Source organism: Pezoporus occidentalis, unplaced genomic scaffold (genome assembly GCF_034315485.1).
Source record: "Pezoporus occidentalis ecotype Australia unplaced genomic scaffold, CSIRO_AGI_Poc_V1 ctg27, whole genome shotgun sequence".
Taxonomy (NCBI): domain Eukaryota; kingdom Metazoa; phylum Chordata; class Aves; order Psittaciformes; family Psittacidae; genus Pezoporus; species Pezoporus occidentalis.
This window is the reverse complement of record NW_026914611.1, coordinates 5,223,852-5,245,306: the sequence shown is the minus strand read 5'-3', so window position 1 is coordinate 5,245,306 and position 21,455 is coordinate 5,223,852. Positions and strand designations below refer to the sequence as shown.

Here is a 21,455-nt window from a genome sequence, read left to right as displayed (position 1 = left end):
TCCTTCCAAACTTGATTAGCTGTTTTTAATAATCTCCATTACTCTTGAATTCTTCAACACACATGAATGTACTATTTTCTTCTCCCACATCTATTTTTATTTCAGTGGTCCCAAGATGTACAGTACATATTCTCCTCTCCTCTGTGGGTTTTTAATCCATCTCTCTTCATGTTCTAGCCAGGCACTCTGGACTATCAAAACTGTATAAATGTCAGTTAAACCATTTTATGTTCATGAATGAGAATTTTAGATTTAATGTTAAGATGCCACTGAAATACTGACCAAATCCATGCAACTTTTACGATATGCTTTGGTAGCGCATAATTTATTAATTGCCATTCCACTTTTTCTATTGAGCCTAATAAATCCCATAACACTAAATTCCAGGTACTTCATCATGGCACTCAGTTGTGCCTTTAAAACTAAAGCCTGCACTTCATGAGTGACCAGTGTAGACAAACAACTGGGTAAAACAGCAGAAGGGCTGAAGACTCCTCTGAGACATCCGATCCTTCACTCTGCAGTAGATAGTAGCCTTGCTCCTGCAGTCCTGCCTGCTACCAATCTTATCAAGAGCACAGGGATTCTGGTCTCAGTTTTCAACAACAGCATGAGCCTGCACTGTGTGACAGGCTAGCTGCAGAACAATTTCCAGTTTCAGAATCAAGGGCCATATTGTCATGACATGACATGATTCAGGGGAAAAAAAAAGGCTTGAATCAAAAAGGAAACAGCTGAAGCACATGAAATGTAAACTGTTAAGTAAGCTTTCATTTCAATAATACCTTCTTTTTCTTTTTCTGACCTTTTCCCAACCAGGCTTGATAATCTAGGTAGCAAAGGCTGTAAGATTTATCTGAGACATAATAGCTGCTAAAACCTTGAACTACTTCCTTCAGAAAAACGCACAGAACAGGAGAAAGAAGAATTGCAAAGATTTTTTTAAAAACATTTATATTTTCTGTCTCCAGGGTTTAGTGCTACTTGCAGCTTGAAAGACAGATACAGCAGTCTTAGCAATCTCTTCAGGTTCTGATACACTCACACCAGCATTATGTACCTTGTGATATTGCTTTCCCATACCAGGCCCAGAAGTGCAGTCATCACCAGCTATGGTACATGAGTTTTAAATAGAAGGCAACATCAGACAGAAATTATGAAGAATATCAAAACAGATAAAATTTATTTATCTTTAACTAATTTGAATAATACCAACTTTTCCCGATCTGTGCCAGGTACACTGCACTCATAAATTCACCAATATGCTTATTTATTATTATACTGGGGGGCAGAGGGAGAAAAGAAAAGAGAGTAAATGTACAGGATCAGGTGTTATTCAGTATTTACAGAGAAAAAGTGATGGTGCCTGCTTAGATCATTATTGCTTCTAAAATGTCACAGTATCCTGGGATCATGGCAACAAAAGTTGAGCAACACAGGATTTAGATAATCCTAGATTCAGTATCAGAATGCTGGAGGAGATTTTAAGAGGTTATCCAATTTATCTCCACATCTCTAAGGAAAATCAGCTTTTGCTGCATCATTTCTCAGTGCCTTGCCTTGCCTTGCCTGCTCTTGAACATCCTCCTTCAGGCAGACACAGGACCACCAAAACTATTTTTGGTCCTTATTGTCCTTGCCATTAGAAAACTTTCTTTCATACTTAGAATATATTTTAAATGTTTGCTATGTGTTCTAGCCATTATGGAAGCAGATAGCAGACACTTCCACTTATTAACAGCTTATTTACACTTTGCATTTCCTCTTAACAGTTTTCCTTTTCAAGATTTAACAAATCAAATTTGTTGACTCCTTTCTTTTGTAACTTGAGTTTCCTAGATTCTTGATTGATCTCAGAATACTTCTGAGAATATTCTATGAGTATGCCAGTTTTCCTGAAAATGCTAAAATTGGGCTCATGCTATTCACCAAGATAATATTGAATTGTTCATCCTGGGTTTTGCGTGTTACTAGTCCCTTCTAATCTGGTTTCCCTGCAGGGTGGTTAGGCTCGCTTACTGCCTCCAGTCCGCATACCCAAGGGCTGACATTTTCATTTCCCTTCACAATATCCCCAAATACATTCACTTCTGATGCTGCTCATCTCATTAGATCTCTCTGTTAGTTGACTTATTGATCCATTTCAAATGTCATTTCCCAGCACAGTCTCTGGGGCAGATCAGGAGCTTTCCTTGCTCAAACACAACCTCCTTGTTTTTGAATTTGCAGAATTTGTTTATTTGAGTATGTTTCTGTAGCTGAGTTTTGCTTTTCATAGCCAAGAGAAGTCTCCATGCACTGTATGCACAATGTGTGCACTTGTCTCCCACATGCTTGTGTCACACATGCCTTAATTTCATAGCAGGCACGTAGATGTTCCCAAGCACAAAAAGAAAAAAGTGTCCATATTTCCCTAGATTAACAGTTCTGTAATAATAATGATACTAAAGAAATCCCTGATCTCAGTCAAAATGCAGAAAAGATTTTTCTTCCCTTTTAGTTATGAAAGAACAAATATAAACAAATAAATTGAACAAGGGACATTTTGACTGAGTAACAAGGCAAAATGAAGGGGAAGAAGAGGACATATGTGAACATCTTCATATAGATACTGGAGCAAGAGAACATGCACCACAACATCTTTAGTGTACAAGTAGAGGTATTGGGCTGTAGGAACTAATCTACAAATCTCATATACAGTTGAAAACCTAGAGGAACTCTGTCTGTCCTGTTCTTCTGGTTTTAATCAGCACTCTGTACTTCTAAATATTATCTACATTTCAGTTCTTTCAGGAAGTTAACACTAGGATATACTGAGACAAAATATAAAAACTATAAACATCAATATGCATATGAAACCAAATTATTTTGGTAAGGAAATTTATAAGCTAAAAAAGTGGTCTTTCTTATAAGATACAGTGCTTTTGTCACCAATTATTCCTTTAGGTTGATCCAAAAATAAAGTGAATTAATTAAATATTTTATTACTTCTAAAAATACACTATGGTCTAGAATTTAGTAGAATGTTCCATTTCTGTATAAGGACATTAAAGTCTAATCAATCAAAACCAAACAGTATAGTTTTATAATAGTAAGTATTATATAATAAGTAAGACAGTAATAGTATAATAACATAACTAAAATAGTACCATTCGGAAACAGCACCTTAGAAAATCTGAAATTAGGGTTTATTTCAAACTGTTACTGAAACATTTGGTATGAGTAGTATAACTCATTTGGGGAATGTCAGCAAAGCAAAAGCCAGAAGGTAAAACTGAGCTTAAATCTCAGATATAGATATCTCAAGAATTAACATGTCACCTTGAGAAGACTGTTGAAAATTTAGGACAGTTTTCCAATGAGGCAATCAAAGGAGTCAACTACTCATTCGGCTTTGGTGCTGCCAAAGTATTGGTCTATCCAAGAAGATAAAGAAAAGCAGATCTGTAGCTGTTCACTGAGAGTATCCATTAAGTTTCCTTAGGTATTGTTAATCAATAAATTGCAGCTCCTACGTAACCTTTTTAGAGATACCTAAAGATACAGGCTGTCACTGTTCCTTCTACTTAGTATCAGCTATCTCCTACTTCATTAACTCGCCTCACAACCTTTAGCCATCTTCTTTAATATAACCTTTGATACAACCTACTAATAAATGCTGTATTAACATCATGATCTTTATAAAAACATAATTGCAGTGAACTTTTTAATATTTTGGTCTCTGTCACCACAAGGTCTTCCTGCTCAGAGAAATACTTGTTTTGGTGATGAGAGCAATAAAGGAAAAACAGAGATCAGCTCTCTGAAAATCCTCCTGACATCCTCAGATGTTAGTGTTTTGTAACCTGTGAAATATATTGATTCCAGAAATACACATCCAGGAGCATAGCAGTTGATTATTATCTTTTCTTTGCCATTGCTGCTGAATGTTGTCTCCCAAGCTGCTGCTGCATACATAAAACAATACATGTGTTTCACCTTTAAGATGTTTTGTGTTTTAACTTTTAACTCTCTTTTGGGAAACCATATATATTAAGAAGTTGCTTCATTCTTTAGAGTAGAGAAAGTTTTAAGCAAATAGCTTTTGTCTGTTATCACACAACCTGTATCAAAAGGAACATTTTATATAGATCAAGCTCAAACAAAAACCCATGCTCTTTTTTCTCCAACTGTATTTTGTAAATGTCAATCCAAGCTTCTTTTCTAGTATATGTGTAAGTGCTGTAAATTTGACAGAAGAATATCTGAAAAACAGTAGATTTTTTTTGTTGTTGTTGAAACAGTGATTATTTTTTTTTTTTCTGTTCAAAGGTGAAGCTTGAGAGAAGGAAATCCATGCCAATTTGTTTTCCTAACTATCCTTGACACCTCGATACCTAGGGAAACAATGCACTTGACTTGAGTTGGAAGCTACTCCAGAGAAACAAACACAAAATACAAAAGAAAAGACAAAAGCGAGTCAGAAAGATACCTTCTTACAACATCTTCTCTGTTCCAACACAGGAGTCCATCGGCAGCTGCCAACTCATTACTGCAGAGCTGATCAGTCAGGCCACCGTAAAAGGCTCTGTAGAGCCGGAGCTGGCTGATAAATTCCCTGCACAGGGGAATACAGGAAATAATCGACAGTCAATAACAACAAGCTGTTGTGCATTTCTACAGAAGAAGATAAAGAATGTGCTTATTTTACTACTCTCCATTGGTTCCAATGATCTTTTTTTCTTAAATCAATTTGTCAGTTTCTTGTTAGATTAATTGGATTCTCTCAGATCACTTCAGTAGCTTTACAAGGTTGATACTCTCATAAGTGAAAATGAAAAAAAAACTAACTTCACTCATGCTCTGGAACAGGAATTATTTCCCTCCAACCTGAAAAAGCATAGCAATTTAAAATAATAATAATTAAATTGAATACGTAATCTGTTTTTCATTAATGCCACTAACTAGTCCGCTATACAGCATTACAAATACTACAAAGAGTATTTGTTAGTGATGGAGGAAGAAAAGATTTAGGTAAGATGGGTTTAAGACGTAGGTGTTAAATATTTAGTGAATATTTAAATAACTGTCTGAAAAATTACATCAGTTTTATCATGTGCTGTTGGTAGGTTATAAATTACATATTGCTATTTTAAATAATTGTCAAGATGCCCAGAGCTAATGATAAGTATTTGTACTTAATACAAATAAATGACTTTTTAGTTAGTATGTTTTTAACTGGATTGCGATATTTATGTTTATAAAATGTTTGCTTATGTATTGAAAATCTCTTCCTGGGATACCCATTCCTGCTGTGAATAATTAAAATATTTATTCATTCTGGTTTAGAACATCACACTATACTGAGTTATCTATGACCTGCAGGCACAAAGAAAGGCAAAAGCAAATGCTGTACTCACTGCTCTGTAACACAGCAAGCTTTACTCTGTGTTAACTTCTTTTATGGTGTCTGCCACAATGAAAAAATGCCAGAAATACTCTATACATTTCCCTGTATTTAGACAACACAGGCCTAAAATGGCATAAGGAATGAAATTATTGTTTACTCTAAATTAAAACAGATAAAACATGAATGATTATATACATGAGTGCTTATATACAGTCTGTCATTTAAAAAGCCACAAATTCTTTCTTATAATTGTAGGGCAAATATTTTACACAAACCAAAGTGATTTAGATTTACTATGTATTTTAAACGTGATACAAGTACTACACTACGTCTAAAACTGCAGTTTGGAAAATCTCAGGTAGGGTCAAATTTGACTATGCATCATATAATTGCCTATATGCAATATATTTAAAATATGAATGTATGATTCATGCACACTCTCCCAGACATGAATAGTCATATCTTGTGTCTCTCCATCCCCAAAATTGGATCCACTGTGTACAGCATTTTTGCAATTTTTCTCCATTTCCCATTGAATGGGATTGATTTTGATTTTATCTATGCTTTGGGTTTACATTCTGGCTGGAAACTAGTGTTTAGAGAGTCCTCTCATAGTAAATAGCTGGAATTTCTTCTTCTGTACATCCATGTACAACACAGAAACTAAAATAAATAGAGCTGCCATAATATCTTGTGACAAACTGCATTCTAATGGAAAGGTCATTCAGTTTATTAGTAAATATATCCTGAGGCAAAGCTAAAGTTAATACAGAAGCAATAACTGATTTCATCCTCCCTTGATGTCTGACCAAAGTAGTTAGAAGGGCAGATGGTATGAATGTCAATTTTCACATCATCATCTTCTAGACCAGATAGCACATAATTATAGGCAGCTGAGCACAAATGTGCAATTACAGTCAGCGCAAGCTGGAAGCTGCAGATACTTCTTATCGGTTTATTTGGAAATGTGAATTTTTTTTTACAATTTTATTCTCTGTACTAAAAGATGTATGCAATGTTAAGTTCTGGAGGAAAAAGCTTTATATACTTTTAAGTTTGTTACTATGGAAGTTTCTCCTCAGATTTTTTTAAATTCATCTGACAATTTTTGGTGTCAAAAGCACAGAGAAATTTCCTTTCCTTCTTATACCACATAGCACTAGAAAATACCAGCTTAGGTGTGATGGCAAAAATAATTTAGAAGTTCAGGCAGAGGCAATCTGACATGTTCTTTAAAATGGAAATTTTCATCCAGGGATGTATCTGAAAATATTAGAAAATCAGGGAACTCACACATCTAATGGAATTTCCATTCATTTCCCCTCAGATAACTGTCATTGATCAAGTCTACATGGTTTGGGAGAACCCTGTTCTTTTCTGCTAAAGCCTGTGAAAGCTGCTGAGAGCAACTTGCTGCCGGAAGTATATGAAAGGTAAATAAAGTGGAGTTACAACACCTCCTTAAAAGTACGCTGCAAACATTTGCTGTAGTCACTCTTCCATGTGAGGAATTGTTACAGTTGCCATGGGAATACAAAATGAAATATAAAGCAATTGTGACTAATAACAAAGGAGGTGATCCTGGAGGCAGCAAATGAAGATGGTATCAACTGTGAAGCTGTTAAACTGAAATCTGTGTCAGTGGATCTCAAACTTTTTCCCCTCTCCCCCTTTTTGGTGTAGCTCCTGCTGCATGCCATGAAGTGTTTCCAGCATCTCAGGCAGGTGAAAATCATGGCAAAATAGTATGCATTGTGCTGCTTATTGCCCTTCATGACCCTTCAGGTCTTCTTAGGAATATCCCTGAGGTCAACTCAGACAACACTTATTTTGAAACACGGTCCTGGATGAAATGAGATTTTAGAATATGGTTACACATTTGCAGAAAGCTAGCAACCATAAAATATCAAGAACTTCTCTAGCTACGTAACACAGAGAAAATGTGCCTGTAAAATGCGTATTGCCTGATGAACTTCTGTGCTGGCTAAACCAAACTTCTGGTTTGCATCTCTTTTCATTTCACAATGCTCTACAAAGCCTATAGGTTTGGGTTTTGTTTTTATTTTTATCTCCACTATTTGGAACTCAAAGGACCTTGCACTGACAAGAATGGTCTGCCTTTGAAGCTCAGAGGCTTTTTTTTTTTTTTCCAGACATCAGGAATGAGCAATTACGCAATTTTCTCACTTCGATTTCCTTCCGCACTGCAAAGTGAAATAAAAGGAAAAAAGGGGACAAAGAAAACCTCTTTGTGTTTTAGCAAACACTTTGACAGAAATGAGATTTCTGATTTTAACTTTGCACTTTGTTGGCATAATAGGGCGTTTAGTCTCACCTGTAATATCACTCTTTACAGTGCTATTACTATTGCAGTCTTTAAAGACTTGATTAATCTGTCTAAAGATAGACTGGCTTTTGAGATGCCCTCAGCTATTCAGGATATCTGCAGAAAGCTGGAATATACAATACAATTTACAGGCCACCTTCTTGGCAGTGGAATATCAGCTGGGTATCCTCAAGTAGCGCTGGGTATCCTCAAGTGGCACTGGGTGGCACTGGATGCTTGTAGTTGTGTGGGCAGCTGAATTGAATCCTTCTCTCCATAGAATATCGCAGCAACTTAAACACTTAAACGTAGTCTGGCAGATTTTACTCTCTAATGGTGAGCCACATACAAATAAAATCTCCAAGTCTTTGCAGTGATCTCAATCTGCCATATACTGAGAAAAGTCTGAGAAAAAAATTCAAGGATTTCAAGTTTTAGCCCCAAACACTTACTTGTCTCATTTTTTATAGTAGAAGGGTACGTAAGAACAGTCATTCTTTTCTTTTTTTTTTTTTGACTGATCAATTTGTACAGTCTTCTGATGAAAGTCACAATCACTTTTTGACAGCTTTAATCATGCCTGCCAATGTGCAAGTTAAATGTACTTTGAAAATATATACATCAATATAAAGCTAACGTTCATATTCTACGAATGTTATCCAGTCTTATAAATACTTCAAGCCACAACAAATGACTCGTCATATGTCCTTTATTTCAGAAAAGAAAATCTAGTCATAAAATTACACTTTCTAAAATGTAACGGCATGTTATGTTGCTGAAATGCTTCATTCTTTGCAATCTTTATTTATTCTCTAGTAATTCATGCCATTGCATTGAATATAGTCTATTCTGTTGTAAAATTAATGGCTTACTTTATTCTTTCTTTCTGGCTGTAAAATTAATATCTTACTTTCTTCTGCTGGAGAGGGTTTCTTCGCCGTCTCTTGAGAACATCTTCAACCCTTGATTATCTCTATTTTGATCTAAGGAGCAACCTGGAGACTGCATAGGCTTCCTTACAGGAGGACCACATACTTTGCTCACCTAAAAGAAAAAATGACACAAGAAGAAGAACATAACACATGTAAACAAAAAATACTATATATCGATTCAGTTTAAGTCCATTTAAATAAGAAATAAAGTTCTCTAGTCATTAAGCTAACAAGTTTCACTAATTATCATATTTCTCAACACCATATTCAGTAAACCCATAATTAGTCATTTATAGTAGAAAAATAGCCAAACAAAATTACTTCTTTTGAAGGAATACCAGGTGTATAATCAAGTCACCACATATATTTTGATTGTGCTTTTTTTCTTCCTGTAAAGAAAGCGTATTGCTATGCAGATAGTAACAGTAACCTCAGATAACACAATGTGTTCTGAAGGGGCAAATTTCTATTTTGTCTGTAATACACCCCAATCACATTTTTAATATGCATTGAACTTGGTGATTTCTTTCAGGGTTGATGAATTATTATGGCATGTTCACCACAGTTACCCAGAGCTTATAGTGAACAGTTAGCATGGTGCAAACTTGCATTACAATGTTGCAAGATGTAAATTTAATGATCCAAGATGTAAGTTTAATGATTTGACCATAGATGTTGAAAATATCAAGGCATTTTATACATCTGGCTTTCTGATCTAGATGTCAAGAGGCACAAGTTCAAGTGAACTCCCATTTTCTTCTTAGCAAAATGTGATACTGAGTATTTTGTACAATGGAAGTTATCAATTCATCTTCGTGGCTTATTATTTTCCCTAGTCACTGAATAAAAATAATTAGGGCTATACATATTTATTAAATAAGAGATACTTCATGCTGGGGATCGCATCTGACAAGATATTAAGCTGACTGAACTACACATATTTTGTGTTAGCTAGCACACACGCACTACTGAAAACTAATACTATATGTGATTTATGAAAACTTGGGTTTCAATAGTCAACTTTTCTTTTTTAAAACAGGGAGAGATCACCGTTGTCTCTAACACAGTGTTCCAATTTTTGAAGCAGAAACACATTCAAAATGAGAAAGAGGAATGGGTGCATATGGTATACAACAAAGATTATTGTTTCCTGTTGCATTGTACACCCCTGAATGTAAGAATAGAGAAAGGAAATAAATCTCATTCTTCAAGTTGCCATCACACACGTTAAAGAGCAAAATGCAAGCCTTAAGAACCACCTTTCCAACTAAGAACTGCAGTAGTGCTAACTAAGAAATACATTTAAAATTTTAAATAATATTAACATATTTAATTTGATGAGCTTCCTTGCATGGTATAAGTGATGATAACTGAAGACTCACTGAATGTACTTGCTTAGGCCAGTCAAAAGAAGAAAGAATCATCATTATTACTACATATGAATAAGCATTCGACTTACGAATTTCAAGTAAGTGTAAAGTTCAAAGTGAATACTCCTTTTTGTCTGCAATTCACATGTCTTAGTTTAGGCATCCAAGCTATTATTTGAATCCCCTTCAAATGAGGTGCATAAATTTACCCACAAGATAATTGCCCCTGGATACAGCTAAATTGAGGAAGTGTGGTCTGGATGATCAGGTAGTGAGGTGGACTGTGAACTGGCTGAAGGAGAGAAGCCAGAGAGTTGTAGTCTATGGGGCGGAGTCTAGTTGGAGGCCTGTAACCAGTGGAGTGCCTCAAGGGTCAGTACTGGGACCAGTATTATTTAATATATTCATCAACGATTTAGATGAGGGAATTGAGTGTACTATCAGCAAGTTTGCTGATGACGCTAAGCTGGGAGGAGTGGCTGACACGCCAGAAGGCTGTGCTGCCATCCAGCGAGACCTGGACAGGCTGGAGAGTTGGGCAGGGAATAACTTGATGAAATATAACAAGGGAAAGTGTAGAGTCCTGCATCTGGGCAGGAACAACCCCAGGTTCCAGTATAGGTTGGGAAATGACCTGTTAGAGAGCAGTGTAGGGGAGAGGGACCTGGGGGTCCTAGTGGATGGCAGGATGACCATGAGCCAACAGTGTGCCCTTGTGGCCAAGAAGGCCAATGGCATCCTGGGGTGTATTAGAAGGGCGGTGGTTAGTAGATCGAGAGAGGTCCTCCTTCCCCTCTACTCTGCCCTGGTGAGACCGCATCTGGAATATTGTGTCCAGTTCTGGGCCCCTCAGTTCAAGAAGGACAGGGAGCTGCTGGAGAGAGTCCAGCGCAGGGCAACGAAGATGATTAAGGGAGTGGAGCATCTCCCTTATGAGGAAAGACTGAGGGAGCTGGGTCTCTATAGTTTGGAGAAGAGGAGACTGAAGGGTGACCTTATAAGTGTATATAAATATATAAAGGGGGAGTGTCACGAGAATGGAGCCAGGCTCTACTCAGTGGCAAACAATGATAGGACAAGGGGTAATGGGTACAAACTGGAACACAAGAGGTTCCACTTAAACTTGAGAAGAAACTTCTTCTCAGTGAGGGTGACGGAACACTGGAACAGGCTGCCCAGGGAGGTTGTGGAGTCTCCTTCCCTGGAGACATTCAAAACCCGCCTGGACACATTCCTGTGTAACATTATCTAGGTGTTCCTGCTCCGGCAGGGGGATTGGACTAGATGATCTTTCGAGGTCCCTTCCAATCTCTAGCATACTGTGATGCTGTGACATATGAATAGTGTCCATTAAGGGATTTCATAAAATCATAGAATCATGGAATCATTAGGGTTGGAAAGGACCTTAAGATCATCTAGTTACAACCCCCCTACCGTGGGCAGGGACACCTTATGCTAAATCATATCACCCAAAGCCTTGTCCAACCTGGTCTTGAACACTGCCAGGGATGGAGCATTCACAACCTCCCTGGGCAACCTGTTCCAGTGCCTCACCACCCTAACAGGAAAGAATTTCCTCCTTATATCCAACCTAAACTTCCCCTGTTTAAGTTTTAATCCGTTACCCCTTGTCCTGTAACTACAGTTTCTAATGAAGAGTCCCTCCCCAGCATCCCTATAGGCCCCCTTCAGATACTGGAAGGCTGCTATGAGGTCTCCACACAGCCTTCTCTTCTCCAGGCTGAAAAACCCCAACTTTCTCAGCCTGTTTTCATACAGGAGATACTCCAGTCCCCTGATCATCCTTGTGACCCTCCTCTGGACTTGTTCCAACAGTTCCATTTCCTTTTTATGTTGAGGACACCAGAACTGCACACAATACTCCAGATGAGGTCTCACGAGAACAGAGTAGAGGGTCAGGATCACCTCCTTCGACCTGCTGGTCACGCTCCTTTTGATGCAGCCAAGGATACGGTTGGCTTTCTGGGCTGCAAGCGCACACCGAAGCTGGCTCATGTTCATTTTCTCATCAACCAACACCCCCAAGTCCTTCTCCACGAGGCTGCTTTGAATCTCTTCTCTGCCCAACCTGTAGCTGTGCCTGGGATTGCTCCGACCCAGGTGTAGGACCTTGCACTTGGCATGGTTAAACTTCATGAGGTTGGCATCAGCCCACCTCACAAGCATGTCAAGGTCCCTCTGGATGGCATTTCTTCCCTCCAGCCTATCAACCGAACCACACAGCTTGGTGTCACCGGCAAACTTGCTGAGGGCGCACTCAATCCCACTGTCCATGTCAGCGACGAAGATGTTGAACAAGACAGGTCTCAACACCGATCCCTGAGGGACGCCACTTGTCTTTACTTGGATACACTTTAGTATCCACCTCACCGTTTCCCATCAGAGGCAGTGGCTCCTTGGACAGCATGTTACTATACTTGTTCTTGCCCTCAAATTCAGTTTCAAAGCTCCATCACACTTTTCCCACCATTTCCCCACTAACTCTTCTTCAGAGCACATGCTCTCCATCAACTTAACTGGACTTCCATCCCTTCCCCACCCATAAGTCTCTACACTCTTTCTAGGCTTCGTTCATCCTCATGGGTGGAGGAGTTTTCTCCTTCAGTGCTGCACCTCCCCAGTCTCTGCAGCAGTCTATTCCATCAGCCACTCTACATCAACACAATGTACATACAACAGAAACAAAAAATGCTTGTCCTTGTACTTGTCTCACTCTGCTCATATTCTCTTATGCTCACTGATCTGATATGGGGAGCATTATGCTTATGACTAATTTTTATTACAAAGCAACTGATGGTTTGGGTTGCCTCAATTCCAGGCTTGCCATATGCTCTTCAACAACTCTTTATCTTACCAAGAATGGAAACAAGGGTTTAAAAGACAGCGAGAGATGTGTAGATTGTTGTAGGTCTTAGGTGCCTTGCATGTCTGAAAGAGGCACCTTACCTGTTCAAGCACTCTCAGAGACTGACTGCATGGTGGGAGCCAGTGAGGAGAAGAGAAATAGGGTAATACAGGACCTAAGCAGACAAATAACAGTCCTTTGGGTCAAAAAAATTGGCTCCAGTTATAGTAAACTGAAAAAAAATATTTGCATTCACCTACACTAGGAAGGCAGGAGAATCCACTGCTATCTATATTTCTTGAATTTACAATAATATCTCATTATAGTTTACTCTGTCTAAAATTAACAAATAAAGAAAATATTTTTTTGCAGTCATAGTGGCTTGGGATATGGATGATATTTGTTTTATATCTATTAAACAGTTGCTTCAAAATACTGTCTAATGATCATTATCTCTGTTTATCCTCTTTGAGTGGTCTCAAGAAATGCATTGAAAGAAATTGGCACAGCTACAAGTTGGGCAGATAAGAGACTCAGAGCAGCCCTGCAGAGAGAGACCTGGGGGTGTTGGTCGATGAGAAAATAAACACGAGCAGGCAGAGTGCGCTTGCAGCCCAGAAAGCCAACCGTATCCTGGGCTGCATCAAAAGGAGCGTGACCAGCAGGTTGAAGGAGGTGATCCTGCCCCTCTACTCTGTTCTTGTGAGACCTCATCTGGAGTATTGTGTTCAGTTCTGGTGTCCTCAACATAAAAAAGGACATGGAACTGTTGGAACAAGTCCAGAGGAGGGCCACGAGGATGATCAGGGGACTGGAGTATCTCCTGCATGAAAACAGGCTGAGAAAGTTGGGGCTGTTCTGCTTGGAGAAGAGAAGGCTGTGTGGAGACCTCATAGCAGCCTTCCAGTATCTGAAGGGAGACTATAAGGATGCTGGGGAGGGACTCTTCATTAGGGACTGTAGTGACAGGACAGGGGGTAATGGGTTCAAACTTAAGGGGAAAGTTTAAAACTTACAAACTTTTAAAGTTTAAAACTTTTAAAAATGGGTTCAAACTTAAAAAAGGGGAAGTTTTGTTAAATATAAGGAAGAATTTCTTTAATGTGAGGGTGGTGATGCAACTGGAATGGGTTGCTCAAGGAAGTTGTGAATGCTCCATCCCTGGCAGTGTTCAAGGCCAGGTTGGAAAAAGCCTTGGGTGACATGGTTTAGTGCAAAGTGTCCCTGCCCATTGCAGGGGGTTGGAACTAGATGATCTTAAGGTCCTTTCCAACCCTAAGTATTCTAAGATTCTATGACTGTGCAATAGGAAGAAATTTGCATTCACTGATACATTTAAAAATAAACCTTGGTTTCAAAGTTAAAACCTTTCTTAAAAATTAATCTTGGATAAACTTTACAATATAAATACCATAAAAATACTGTCACTATCTGAAAAGTCTTTTTAAGAAGTGGCTTGGGTTTTTATCCAAAAGCCATTTTTTGAAAATTCCAAAACCAGCATTAGTTAAATGATAAAAAGTGTTTCTACAGTACCATGTACGGCTCTATCATTCCCACAAAGAAGTACATGACAGTAATCATACTGCCGTGAACTCAGTTCTGTTAATGACACCACAGCCCTCACAGCTGAAAGTTAGCTCACCAGTCTTTAACAAAGTTATTTACTTCTTCAGACACAGTTTCTGCAGGATGAGCTACTTCAGCACGTGCAGTGACGATGTCATTATCTCTGTTAACTTTTTCATATCTCTTGACATTTAAACCCGTGCGATCACTAACTGACAGACTGGTTTTGTGTGGTGTTGGCTGTTCATTTTGTGTTTGGTACATCACCCAGTTGAGACCAATCTGTCTTTTTTTAACTGTTCACTAGTAGCTGTCAGATGTTTAAGCCATTAACTCTATATGCATGCCAAATGTACTCGACTCCCCCACTGCCCCAGTCTTCATTGCAGCCTGGTTTCTTCAGTAAATTTGTGCACATGGAAAGGTCGTATGCTCTTACCTTGCCTTCAGGTGCCTGCTCTGTCTGTGAGATAAACAATTTAAAACCAAAATGTCAGTATCTCATTTAACAATACCAGGCTGATAATAGTCTAGAAAATAAAAAAATATACTTTCTATAATAACTTCTGAGGTTGGTTGTTTTGTTTTGGTTTTGGGGTTTTTGTTTGGTTGGTTGGTTTGATTTCGTTTGAGTTGGAGTTTTTTTTAATGCATTCTTTCCATCTACAGGAATGAGTACAGGTTGTGAGTGTAACGTGTCTTAGCTGTATTTCCCATGGTTCCTGAAGGGCTACAACTATATCCATTATCTACATTGTTTTTTAATTTTTAGTCTTTTGGCTGCAAAATTAACCTTCCAAATAAAAATTCATTCAGTGCTATTACAGACAGTCTTGAGAGACACAGACTGGAATAACAACTTGGAGAGAAGGGGAATGCTCCCACTACACTAATGAGCTAAAAAATTACCATTTTTGAAGCAATATATCAGAATGTATTCTTCCTGTCTTCACTAAAAGGGTATTCCCATCAAATGTTTCCACAATTTTTCTTGCCTTTGAACACGAAATCCTAAAAGTGTATAAAACCAAATACCTTGATAAAAATGAGACTGAAAAATCACCAGAAATATTATTCAGGAGAAAATTACAGATCACACTGAATTTCAGGAAGACGACTGCTATAAAATTTTAAAAGACAGACAAGCCTCAGCAAATTACTAGAGGGTTTTCTGTTTTATTGTTTGGTTTTGGTTTTTTTTTTTTTGGTCAAATGTTTTTAAATACTGCACAATATTTGAGGGCACAAAAAGAAACCTCAGAAAATGATAAAACTCCTGATTTTTACATTTCAGACAAACCTATTGTTATTATACTCAGCATGCTGTTATTATGCACAATTTGTATGCCACAGTATGATGACTGGGTTAATTAAAAGCTCTTGTAATAACCATGCAGTTAAATCGCAATTAGTGCCACACATGAACTTCATGGCAGTTTGATTTTGCTGGGTGCAATTCTGTAGAATGTCTAGTTATGGCTACTTACAGTTTTCAAAACTGGAGCATCATTAACCTTTGCATTTACACAGGACTGGACAATGTGAGCATCATATCGGTAACGGTGGGATACTGCCCTCTAAGTTCACATGCGCAATAGAAGAAATCAATCACATTCTTTGGGTTTGGTTTGTTGTTTTGATTTTTGTTGTTGTTGTTGTTTTTTTTGTTTGTTTTTTTTTTCCCTGTAAAATTGGTTCTTTCTGATCCCAGCATTTCTACTGAAATGATTTTACATCAAACTGAAAGCACAGTCCTCTGGCACACTTTGAACTAAATATGCCATGTATCAGTAATTAGCTACACCATAATCTTTTAAATGCTGCCACTGTGTCAGAAATAAGCCTCAGGAAACCTGAGACTCTCTGCTCCATTTTCAGTCATAGGCTGTTGTGGAATACACTGAGATGATGAGTATCTTCTAGTCTTGCATAGTGTCTGTAGTCTGTTCACTAGTTCTTACTGCTGTGCATACAGCGACAGGAAGAAAACACTTCTCTGGATATAAAACATCTTGGGCTTAGACCTAGCTTTATCTGGGAACCAGAATCAGGACCCTGAAAATTGCCATTCCTTTTAACAGTTTCCATGCTTGGTTTTGGTATATTTAGCAAGCACTCTAAGTTTTTTATACACACACATATATATATATATATAGTAAATGGGGTATGTGTCACGTATTACCTAAATTGACACAATTTCTCAGACCCGTAAGTCATTAGTGTGGCAATAGTCCACACAAGCATTTAAAACTGCTTTTATTTAATGTATGTTTTAGATAGTGATTAGCCTGGTGGCTTTGTGTTCCAGCTATAAGGTCACAATTTGCCACCACCCTTTACAGTTAAGTCCTCTCTAACACTCATGAGCAAATGGACAGCTGAAGTCAAATAACTGTGAAACAAAGACAGAGTGAGATGTGAGGGACAGACAGGTGGAAAATACATTTTTTTTTTTAAATAAATGTGGTTAAATTAATTTTGTTTGCTTTCTAGGAATATATAAGTGAATACCCTCTTCAAGTCACAAGCATTTCCATCAACAGATTAATAATCAAACTACTCCAAATATTAATCTAGAAAAACAATGCATTAACAAATTATGAAGTCCCCTTGATTCAGATTTAACCTTGCAAGTGGATTTGTAAAACTTTCAGGTAAATGGCTGTGTGTTAGAAGAGAAAAGACCAACACAGACACTCTTTTTTTTGCACCTCATTTCAGCAGTCTTTGCAAGCAGCACAGGAGAGGATGGCTATTCCCCGACAAGGCGACACAGGGGTTTGGCTCTTGCTGATCATCTAAGCAGGTGAAAGTGAAGATTTCTTTAAGTAAGAATAGCTTCTCCTTTTAACTTGTAATAACCTCAGCTGAGCTCCTGCTGCCCGAGTCAATACATCACACACTAAGGACTTGCTCCACTGGTTTGTCTTCTTCTACTTGCGCCACAAGAGGGAGCACCAGCATTTCAGTATTTCCAAGCACTTAGCAGCCTCTTACCGTTTGCTGCCTGTTAACAGTTGCTTACTTAGTATCAAAGTTCTGTTGCAAAGAAAAATGTATTTTGGTACGTGAGAGCGTGCACGCGTGCATGGAAGATTAACGTATTCCCTAGTCAGGCAAAATGCAAGTTCTTCAAAATAAAGAAAGCCAGTATTTGGTACAACAGGCCAGTTTTTCTTCAGAACAGGAAAAAGACATTAGATGATTTTAGGAAAGAGCGTGGTGGAGTACCACTGGTGTTTACAACACGGGGAAATCATGCAGGAATTGTTTATTATTTCCTCTGTTTTCTTTACAAATGTTATGTTCAAGTGTGACTCGTTGTCTCTTTTTCTCCACTGTAGCCTCAGGACTCTAGGCAACATCTGAGGCATCCAAAACATTAAGCAAGGAGTGGAGCTACAACAGCAACCAAGCGTCATACATAGGTTTTACTCCATTTACAGAACTTGCAAGAGTCAAAGACAAGCTCCAAGGGACAAACATTGGGAACAATAGCCTAGGGAATTAAAGCTATTACTTAGACTAATGCTTGCACAAATTATCACATGATTTGCAATCACCTGCAAGACAAACCTTAAATGGACTTGCCAAATAATGCTAATTTCAAAGCAATTTTATGCAAAACTGTAATTAAAAGCTCAGGTGATACATGAAAAAGTGCACTTATACTTTTTCAAGTGAGATAGAGTTTTAAGTGGTTTCAAGCTCAAGAAGTGACAAATCCAATTCAAAGCAACCTTGTTAAATGTAGATTGTCCCATACCCAAGCAGATGCTACTGAGCAAAGATAAATGCAAACTGCAGATATACAAAAAGCTGACCCACCATTAAAGCAGTGGTAGCCTCGCCAGAAAAACCCAAGGAAATTGTATGTTACCAAAAAAAAAAAAAAAAAGGAAAATAATTTTCAGGGATATATAAACAAAAATACAACTTGCAGATACTGAACTAATTATTCCACTGTGTTTGGCACTAATACATCAGTGTCACTGCTGCACATCTTTTGGAGGAAATCTACAGTCGACAGGAAGGACCAAGAAAGTGACAAAAATGCTAGCAGTTTGCAAACCTTTTTTTTTTCTTTAAATAGAGATTTTTTTTTTTAATACAGTTTTGTAAAAGACTGCTGTCCAGGCTCTTGGATTCTGGGAGCCATAGTCCACAACTTTTATGTGACTGGGACTCCTATCCTCCTTCTACCACTCCATCTACCAAAACTAGTGCTCCGGCCCAAGTTCTCCTATCTTGTAAGTTTTTAATTATCTCTGATTTCCTTTATAATTTTGCACGTTCTGATAGTAAAATAAAATCTAATAGCCCATTAAATATGAGTTAATACACTTTTAATTTGTGTCTTCTTTTCTTTAATTACTAAAACCTTAAACAGTTTTAATTCTGCTGCTCCTTTCATGAGGGACTAACACACAGCAAGTCTGGCAGTAAAAATAGCTTCTCCTTCTGAATGGGGTGGGAGGGAAGGAAACGATTTTTTTTTTTAATGGCTTAATGTCAGGGGAAATCCTAATGTTCTCAGCCAAGTTACCCTGCAGCCAGAATACAGCACTGCCAGTTCAAACTCTTCAAAGGCAGCTCAACAAAAACTGCTTCTTGTGAGAGGCTGCCAGCTCTCCCAATCCCAAGTCTGCTTCAGTGGATGCCAAGGTGTTTCATTTATGGTCAGTGAAAACACCCTGTGGTTCTCCTCTGAAAAGCAATTATATAAAACTGGCAGTAGCCCTTTCCAAAGATCAGCTACCTCTGTGTAGTTAGACTGATTTATCTGTACTCGCTAGTGGTTAAAATACACCTTATTGCTCCTTACTTCTGTGGGCCCTGCAAGTACAGCTTTGACCTACAGGGCTAACGTTATGCCTTCTTGTCTGATACAGGCAGAACTGTTTATTATACATCTATCCAGGGTCACTGGTGTAAACCAGAAAAAAATTCAGTGTCACTGAAAGCAGAAATGGGGCTCTGTAACCTTTATCAGGCATGCTATTCACTTAAAACAAAAAGCATTACAACTTATAATACATAAAGAATTTGTGGAAGCAAAACAAGTTATCTATGTCAGTGTATCTCCACGACGTGTTTATACTTGTGGCAGGTCGCAATTCATGGTCCAAAATTGTGACGAGGAGAGCAGTTTTGTAAGATCTGCAACAAAAGTATGTAAGTCAATAAAATCATGCACACTTACAGTAACAGTCATAATGCATTATTTCATTTAGCATAAGATACTATCAACAACTCTTCAGATAAGCGGATGGTCCCCTTTTCACAGTAATAATCAAAAACCACCTAAAAAAAAAAAAGAGGGAAAGAAACCCTCTATCTAGCTAGGCTAGGTGATTCCCCTCCCCATTCCAAATAACATTTTACGAGATTAGTGGGTTTACTTCCTGTATCTGTATCTTAAGCATTTCAGTGCCTCCTCACCCTCTTACCTGAACCAGGACAAACCAGTTTTCTTTGAAGATCTTTTGTGATGTACAAGCTGCTCACTTAGCCATGTGTTCATATCATTTCAGGGACCAAAATAGTCTGAAAGACTCATCTGCTTCAAAAATCTCAGGATTTGGCCTCACAAAGTTTTTCTCTTCCAATACAAAGGGCTCATAGTGATTTAGGGGCCAACTGAGACACCCAAAGTCTGCTCAGCTCAGCAGCTCTCTGTGAACAGTTAATTCTGTTTCACAATGAAAAAGAGCAGAGAAAAAAGAAAGCACATTTACAGCCTACAGAAAGGCTTTTCAGCTGAATTCTTCCTTCACACTTGTTCATGCCTTTTACTTGCCTTTGGAGAAGGAGTGAAAAGCCTCCTTTCTTCTCTTTCTGCAAGAACTGGGCTGCAGCATTTTTTGTCTCTTGGAGCATCTTCCTTACCTTCATCTCAGCTCTCCAGTGGACACATTCAGAGAAGCCTGCCAAGGTGCCAAAGCGAAGTTAGACATCTATTGTGTCACCTAAAACTAAAATATGATGGCAGCCCATACTGCTTACTCCACATTTTTCAGACCTTCGAATCCCTCTGCAGTCAGTGGAAGAGGATGGCCACTGTGGATCTGTTGATTTTGCCCAAATTTTGGTTAACCTTCTGTTAAAAAAGGCGTATATATTAAAGATCCTATGCTTTCCTAACAAAATAGGTCTCAATCTTAAGAAGGAAGTGCAGCAAACTGAAAGATTTAACAAAAGATTCAAGTAATTTCAAATTGTGAAGTGGATTTGCTCTAAACACACTAAACAGGAATGCATAATGCGTGCCATGATATGTTCCTACATTTTTTACTTGGCAGTATGTATTGAACATACCTATGCAAACCTGCACTACTCAGCATCGCTTGCCAAAGCACTGTCTCGGTAAGTGTGGTGGGCTGACCTTGGGTGACTGCCAGCCCCCCACCCAGCCACTCTCTCTCCCCCTCCTCAACAGGATAGGGGAGAAAATAAAATGAAAAAGGTTGTGGATTGAGTAAAGACAAGCTGATCACTCACCAATTACTGTCAAGGACAAAACAGCCTCAACTTGGTGAAGAGGTATTCAATGTTTTGCCAATTATAAATAGAGTAGGTTGATGAGAAACAAACATAAAATGAAAACTACCTTTCCCTTAGCCCCTCCCCTTTATCCCAGGCTCAACTTTGCTCCTTCCTGTGAAGGAGTTCCCAACTCCTCTGCCTCCCCTCAGACCCCCAAGTGCTGCAGAGAGGACAGGGAACTGGAGGAGCTGCAGGGGAGGAACCTGGAACATTTGGCAAATGAACTGAAAAAAGCACTTTTTAGAAAAGTGTGAGACATGAACTTGACACTGGATTTGAAACTCTTATCACCAAAGGTAAGAAATATATCCTCTCGCATTTCCAAAAATGAAAGAGAAATTGATCAAAATAAAAAGAATTGGAATTTTTGTATCTATCTCGAAACAGGAACCAAAGGCTATGCCACCATGTACCCAAATGCTGAGAAGCTAAGGAATGTAGCAAGTGACTTATTTAG

General features: G+C 38.3%; 1 protein-coding gene across 1 annotated transcript in view; it reads right to left on the bottom strand.

Moving 5' to 3' along the window:
• Positions 1–4,266: 4,266 nt before the first annotated feature.
• The window catches only part of GPC5 (glypican 5), a 101,011-nt gene continuing 83,822 nt past the window's right edge, over positions 4,267–21,455 (bottom strand). The window contains 2 exon segments of the mRNA XM_062624540.1: positions 4,267–4,597; positions 8,626–8,759. Of these exon segments, the coding sequence (XP_062480524.1) occupies positions 4,411–4,597; positions 8,626–8,759 (321 nt within the window). The 3' untranslated portion in view covers positions 4,267–4,410.